Source organism: Durio zibethinus, chromosome 27 (genome assembly GCF_047325235.1).
Source record: "Durio zibethinus cultivar Kanyao isolate XHJ-2024 chromosome 27, ASM4732523v1, whole genome shotgun sequence".
Lineage (NCBI taxonomy): Eukaryota > Viridiplantae > Streptophyta > Magnoliopsida > Malvales > Malvaceae > Durio > Durio zibethinus.
In genome coordinates, this window is record NC_143188.1 from 18,270,166 (window position 1) to 18,278,311 (window position 8,146).

The 8,146-nt window shown below is 32.0% G+C and overlaps 1 protein-coding gene across 2 annotated transcripts; it reads left to right on the top strand.

Annotated features, from left to right (window-relative positions):
- The first annotated feature begins 1,602 nt into the window (after positions 1–1,602).
- On the top strand, positions 1,603–3,824 carry LOC111279863 (adenylate isopentenyltransferase 5, chloroplastic). Of its 2 annotated transcripts, none has more exons than XM_022866926.2 (3): positions 1,603–1,977; positions 2,184–3,166; positions 3,549–3,824. In XM_022866926.2, exon 2 carries the CDS (start codon positions 2,193–2,195, stop codon positions 3,162–3,164), a length of 972 nt encoding a protein of 323 aa, XP_022722661.1. In that variant the 5' UTR covers positions 1,603–1,977; positions 2,184–2,192; the 3' UTR covers positions 3,165–3,166; positions 3,549–3,824. The 2 variants fall into 2 exon arrangements, with proteins under 2 accessions (XP_022722661.1, XP_089612782.1); XM_089756656.1 differs by having other exon boundaries at positions 1,605–1,977; positions 3,526–3,683.
- Positions 3,825–8,146: the final 4,322 nt, after the last annotated feature.

The following is an 8,146-nucleotide window of genomic DNA, read 5'->3' on the forward strand; positions in this document are numbered from 1 at the left end:
CCTCACAATTGGTATATACTTGTCATGTAAAACAGTAACATTCTTTTATTACAGTGTTGTTTTACATGAAAATTGTATCATAATTCATGATAAGAAAAGCACAAAATACTTAATTTTTTTAAAACCTGTGGATTATTTTTTAAAAAATTTTAAATTGTATCTTTTTTCATACGTCATTATGTTTTGTTTTAAATTGACAGATCAACTTGGAAGCCATCAGTCTACAGAAAATCTTTATCACATTGATTTTTACTGAGAAAAAAAAAATTGCACACGATGCAACGTACTGTTTGAAATTCTATTATTAATTTTTGTATTCTGTGGATCATATAGACAATATAAAAAGTATGAAGTTCCTATTATTTGTGGTTTAAGTAACATGTCTTGTCAAACATTTTAGTAAAAGAAATCAAACACCAACTAATCACCTGTGGCATCTAAGAGCAAAAACATCACACGAGACCTAAAATGAGAATAAATCATCTTCCATTGAAAATTAGAGTTTTAGCTTTCCCATTCACTGAACATTAAGAAAAAAAAAAAACTATTATTTAGGTATCAAAACCACTAAAAAAGGAAATTCTCTTTGTCCACTGCTTTTCTGAAAACAACTAGCCCACCCACATTATTGGGTAATTTGCTACTATTTTATACAGGGGATCAGGACATTACATGAAGTATCCCCACCGCCCCCAATATATATGTTTATTGGTACAATAAAGCTTAAGGTGAGAGGAGAATTTTTATTTTAGAATTAGAGTTGACGGTAAATCTTTAAGAGAATTTATATTAGATTTTACAAATTATTTACTAAAGAATATTACTGGCAACAAGATTAAAATTTAAATTTTATAAGTGAAATATTCAAACTTGACCGACTCAACTGAGTTGTTGATAAAACATAAATATTTATATATATGTTAAGATTATTCTTAAAATTGTCGAAGAAAAAAAAAAAAAACCCAGAGGAATCCTCTTGTGAGCCACATCTTTCTCCCATGATCAGTTGACTAACTCTAATTCATAAAATTGAAGACAGTAGACACGCACAGATAGATGACATTTAACAGATGATCCATTCATGGAAGTTTTCATGAAATATATGAAAAAACAAAAAAATGGTGAGTCATATAGCAACGATGTCTGTCCGGAAATTTAATATGGTTCCAAAGACTTATTTGTTCCACTTTATAATAATTTTGGAGCTAGACCGAAGTCAGCCTACCCTTTGACCTACCAATGACACTAAGGTTTCATGAAATTTCCGTGCTACCAGCTTCAAAGATTGACTCTACGAAACTTTAAAAAGCAGAAGAAGCCAATGGCCACAGAAATATTTGTCTTATTGCCTTTTCTATAGTTTTTGTTTGGTTTTTCCACTTTAATGAGAAGGTATGAGCCTTTTTTTTTTTCCTTCTTTTCTGATAAAAGTGGATTTGGGGAAATGTTCCCAGAACAAAATTAGATAATAATAAATATCTATTAATGAATAAAATAACAAATTTGACGTGTTACCTGATGAGTTCAGAGTGATGAAATCCCTGCGAAACCAAGTACTCTTTTCCTCGCACCATAAATACCTAGCTTAATCTTCTCATACTTGTGCAGGTTGTGATAATATTTTGAGCTTCAAGTGGGATTACACAGTTCCTCTAATCTGTCATAATCATTCTTTCTCAAACCCATCAAAGATTCAATATTTCAATATATACCCTCTTGTGTGGTTCTCGAAACAGGAAAACAAAAACAGTTGCTTTTGCATATACCTAAAAAAAAACTCATTCCCCCAAGTTTCTTCCCACTAGCTTATTCATTTTCCAACCCAACTTCTGCAACAGACACACTTTCTCTTTTGCCATCTCCTTTCTGTACAGTTTCTCTTTTTCTCTGCAGATTTCTCCCCTTTTCAAAATTTCTGCATAGGCAGTTTGGAAAGGCCACTTTCTTCTACAGGTCGCCGCATATTTGGCAATAAAGGTATAGTGTATACTGTATAGTGGTCCATGGAAATATGTCGGGTTATTGGATTTTCCCTGTGTCCTCCGTTAAATTCTTTTATTGGGATAAATACAGAGAGTTAGCTCCATTTACTTGCTATGGTTTTGTTTCTTTCCATTTCTAAACAGAATTTTCTAGTGGTTTTGATCTAACTATATACTACTATATTTTGTCAACTTTTCCAGGGTTTTAACATGAATCTTTCCATGTCTGCGTGCAAACCAGTACAACCTCGAGTGAATTTGGGGCTAGAGCCTTTGTTCCACAGGAAAGATAAGCTGGTGTCTGTAATGGGAGCAACCGGCACCGGCAAGTCCCGCCTGGCAATCGACCTGGCCACCCGTTTTCCAGCTGAGATTGTAAATTCAGACAAAATCCAAGTTTATAAAGGCCTAGACATTGTAACTAACAAAGTCACTGAAGAGGAGTGCCGTGGGGTCCCGCACCATTTGCTAGGCATAGTAGATCCCAACGCGAATTTCACATCGATGGACTTCCGACACCATGCATCACTTGCTGTTGAATTCATACTCGCCCAAGGCCGCCTCCCAATCATTGCCGGGGGCTCCAATTCGTACATCGAGGCATTGGTGAACGATGATCCTGAATTTCAGTTACGGTACGAATGTTGCTTCCTATGGGTTGATGTGTCATTGCCCGTGTTACACTCATTTGTGTCCGAACGGGTTGATAAGATGGTGCAAGCAGGCTTGGTTGATGAGGTTAAACGAATATTTGATCCAATGGCTGATTATTCCCGGGGGATTAGACGTGCAATTGGGGTCCCTGAATTGGACCAATACTTTCGTTCTGAATCAATTCTTGATGCCAAAATTCGAGCTAGGTTGCTTGAGACGGCCATTTCAAAAATCAAGGAAAATACGTGTATTCTTGCCTATCGTCAATTGCAAAAAATTCGCCGCCTTTATAACCATTGGAATTGGAGAATGCACCGGATTGATGCCACAGAAGCATTCCTAAAGCGCGGCGACGACGCTGAGGAGGCATGGGAGAGACTCGTGGCGGGACCATGCACAATGATCGTGGACCGATTCCTCTATGACGAGAATAGCGTTGCCACCATTGTACCAGCCAACTCCGCGATGGTCGCCGCAGCCGCCACATCATCAGTCCCCATCCCAGCGGTTGCGACAGCAACCCGTTAAAGGTAGGACCCACGAAATCTGCCACATGCAAATGATGTGCCACGTGGCATCATGCCACATGGCAGGTTGGCATCGTATATTTAGATAAATTTTTTATTTTTAATTTATATTTAAATAAAATTTTAAATATTAAATTATATTTAAATAAAATTTTAATTTTCAATTTACATCTAAATAAAATTTTAATATAAATCAATTTATTGTTTAAAATAATAATTTTTTTAGATAAAAATCAAATAATAAATCTACAATAAATATATAAAATTTTCTCTAAATAAAATATTAACGTGCAAAAAACTCTTTTAATATAAAAAAAAATTTAAGGATAGGAGATTCTGATAAGTTAAGAGGCTGCTGTCAGGTCGCTAACCGCATCGTTTGTAGGCCGTACAAATGGAAGCATTTTAGGAAGCTGTGCGGGCTGTGTGATTCCGTACTTGGATGCGGTGTGAATGCATCAAGCATGATACGGGAGTCTCTCTTCTATGGGGTCTATTCATTTGATCGAACCAAAAGTCTAATAAGTCCATGTATTCCAATGCCTTGTGTAAGTGACGATGGGTGGCATTTGAGTCTTTTTATTTGCTTTCTTACTTAAAATGATACCTAGCATTATATATAAAGAAATCATTGGAATATCAGAAGCTGTCCATCTTTTGCAACTCCATGATTGCTAAATCAAGTGCCATTCATTCCAGATCAGATGGTTTTAGAACCTTAGAAATCTTGGAACCCCTTCCAAAAAAAATTTTCTTGATGATGGAGAGAGTATATGCTTTTTGATTGACAGTTGATGGGTATCAACGATTGTGATTGAACTTTTTCATGCGAATCTGGAAAAGGAGCAAGGGCTTAACAGTTGCAATTTGGTGGGGTCAATGCAGAAGCCCTTGTCCTCAGCCATTTCAATTGATTCTAATCCATATAATATGGTGCTTTATGCCACTCACCTCTCACCTCCGCCTCTTATTTACATTTCGATCATATCATGTTTTATAGTTCGTACATAGTCGGCAAATTCTTTTTAATTTTATAAGCAGAATTAGATTTTTATTAAAATTTTTAATTTGTTTATTTATTTATGAAAAACATGCATTAATTCTCTAATTTCATTATTGGTGTTTTAAACGCAACCTAATGGCATATTAGATAATTTTTTATTATATTTTATTGTTTAGTTAATGATTATTTATAGCCATACATTAAATTAATTAATTTTTTTTAAAAAATAATTTTCTTCTAATATATATTTGTTTCATTGAATTTAAAAATAAATAATGAAATATTATTCATTATATTGATGGTAAAATTTTTTAATTTTATGGGTGGATTTAAAAATTGAAACATATTTATTTAGGATATATTTTAAAATAATTAATTATTTAATTATAAGTTTATTTTTTTTTCTAAATATCACTTTATAATATTAATAGACAATAATTAAAATTTTTCATAATGTAAAAAGTTCTCATAGAATAAACATGAAAAAAAATCTTCTGCTTTCAAAAAGGTCAAAATCAGCTTTTAGTGAAAGAGTCGAGAGAAGGAGGGGATTGGGGGGGGGGGGGGGGGGGGGGTAACCTTGGCTTTGCATCCCATGTTGCAAAAGGGATAATTCTTTAAAGCTTCCATGGGTATCATTCTTTTCTTCTTTTTGTCCTTTTGGAAATATGTGAGGATGCCTAGTCGAACTAATCTACATCATATACATACATGCATATATATATATATTCATACTAAAAAATAAAAAAAAATTACAAAAATTTAAAATTTAAATTTACTGAATGCCATTTAAATATTACTTTTAAAAATAATTATATGAACTAATTGAACTAAACTTCGAATATATCTATAATAAATATTTTATTAACTAAAGTAATATACTACATGAGGGATCTTTTAAGTACATATGTATGAGTAAAGATTCACTTAATTGTTTTGATTTTAAAGATGAAAAAAAATATGTAGTTCTTGCACGACTGCAAGTGAATCTCTCATGTATGTGTGTATATATTTACTTATAATTATTCGCACTTACACGTAGACTTGTTTATACTCAAGTAAGACATCGTACATTCATCAACTTGTCTCATAAATTGCAAGTAAGAAAAAGCCCACCAAAAAGTATCCTTATTTCAAAAAATGCTATATAATGCAAAAAATTGCAAGCGTAAACTGTGTCATACAAACAGAATGCTATAAGCGATGGGAAATCTTAGTTAGGATACCTGTTAAGGTTTTATTTAAGAAAAAATTAGGTTAAAGGGTACAAAAAGCTTTCGACCTATAATTAACAAATTATACAAGTCTTTATTTTTTATTGCAATTAATCAATACCTCTGATATTTATCTGCATGCAATTAAATTTTTATTTAGATAAAAAGTTAATACCGTTAATTTTTTTTACCAACTAAGTAAAATTTCATGTCATATAAAAATTTGCCATTGGATATAATTAATATATGTGAAAATTAAATAAAATAAAATTTCTTCTTTTTTTTTTTTTTTTCTTCTCTATTTTCTTTCCCCCTCTCTCTCTCTCAAATCCCTCTAAGGGTTCAGTACTTTGGGGATTGATTGATTCAAGTTTGCAACATGACTAAATTTTATCCAATTAAAGGTTCAATTGAGTTGAAATAGAAGATTAAAGGTACGATTGATTGTAATAAAGTGTTAATAACTTAAATGATTTTTTAATTATAGTTAAGGAACATTTTTTACCTTTTAGCCAAAAAATTATAATTATTGTATTATTTTTTCTTGAATTTAATTAGTGAATATATGTATTATAATTAAGTGCAAAATTCTTTTTAAAACTAGTATATATTTTAATTTTCTTTAACTAATGCCAATAGAACCCTTAACGGAATCCTTAGTTATAAATTTTCTAGGCAAAACTTTATATGTTTCAATTAGATTTTGTTTGCCTTTATAATTTTTCTCAAAAAATAATATTTCTCTTTCATTTCTAAAGGGGAAAGAAATTGTAATAATGAAGTTTAGGATAATTAGGAGGAGAAAATCCCTTAGTATTCATTCATACTTTCTATCAAAGAATAAATAAAAAGATATGCATCTTTCAATCCCTAATAGCCTCAAAATAAAACAAGTTGGAGTATTTCTTGCTACAATTGCCATTTGCCTTTACTATATTAGGTACGATTGATCCCAAGAATACCTTTAAAAATAATCAAATCTTAAACATAAGGATACATGCATATTATTGCATTATGTGTGCTCCAAAAATGCACTTTTCAAATTCGCATAGGCATAATGTAAAAATTAAAAGAAAAATGGAGCACATGAACATTTGTTGTTGGCCATGATTATGATGAAACTAGATAAAGCTAAAACCAAGAAGAAAAAAGGAAAGATGCCAATGCTAACTAATGCATCCATCTTTTTCCTTCGTCTTCTAGAATTTGTCTTTTAATCCTTTTTAATGGGAAAAGTTAGAGGGTTGAATAAGATGGGAAGAAGAAGGAATTCCCACAACACTATTTGATTCTAATTTATCACTATCTACCAATTACTTGGTTAAGCATAAGACAACATAAAGATCAAAGAGCAGAATATGATGAATCATTATCTGGAAGAAAACAAAAATTATGCCAGAACAATTCAAGGATCAAAGCACGGCGCAATATCGGCTAGTGGGGTATCTCAATGTGACTAAACGAAGGCCATGCATCAATCAAACATGAATGAACCCTAAAACCAGTAAGGCAAAATCGTACGTGAATTTTGGCCCTGAAGAATCTTGTGTCGATGCCTGGCGAGTACAACATAAGGACAAGCGAACCATCCTTGGGGTGCATCGTGCACGTGAGGGGTGGTAGATAAAGAGAAAAGTCACGTGTGCAGTGAAGTAGCCCAACATATATATATATATATATATATATATATTTGTATCCCATTCTCTTTCGAAAGGCTATTAAAATTTTCAAGTTGGGTAATGATCCTTTTTCATTTTACTTGTAAAACCCACCATATTGGAGATGATTGGGGTCCTGGCATAATAATTGATAAGTAATAGCATGAAGATACGTGAAAGAAATGATTGAAGAATTTGAATTTGAATTTAAGATATGCTTGTTTTTATATTTTAAAAATAATTATATAAATTAATTAAAAATATGCATATTTATTTTTATAATTAAATTTAATATAAAATAAATTTATATCTCAAAAATTATGCAAGAGCAGCAAGTTGAAGATTACGATAGTATCATTTGCATATATATATTTATGGTCTCGAGGGCACGTGGACAGTTAAACCAGGCTGAATTAGAATAATCGATACAAATGGGAGACCGTGACGTTTATCCCTTGAGCCTGATGTAAACATAGATCGTTATTATACTCGCGTACGAACAAAAAATTACATGTGTTTTCAAACAAAAAAAAAAGTAAATAAATAAAGCATCACATCATGGGCGGTAAGACCAGCCAAAGATGTCTCCTATCAAGACCCCCCACTTGGACCTTATTATTCCTATACCATACAAGGATTCCGCTACCCCCCTGGTCCACGGGATGAGCTCTGCACAAAGTTTTTCAAGGCCAAATTCGATCCCATATAGTATTTAATCGAAAAACTTTTTTACTAAATTTTAAATTTAAAATTGGGATTAAAAATATTAAAATTTTTTATTACTTTAATATATTTTTAAAATTTTAAAATTTGTTAAATTCAATGAACCGAATCTAACTTTGAAAAAAAAAATTTTAAAATCAATCAAATTTGACTTAACTCAATCTATGAATACATTTTCTTATCCTCATATGATTAAAAAAAAAAAATCATTTTCAGCTCCCATCTCACCTCCTCGTGCGCCTCAAATTCCCTCTCATCCACAAAATTATTTATCAGTCTTCGGCTTTTTCCGTGTCTCTAGCTTGATAGTTTTATTTGTTTTGGAATTTTAGGAAGGTCCCCTTGGATGCTTCTCTCATTATATTGTGTGTAGGAGTAAACCGTT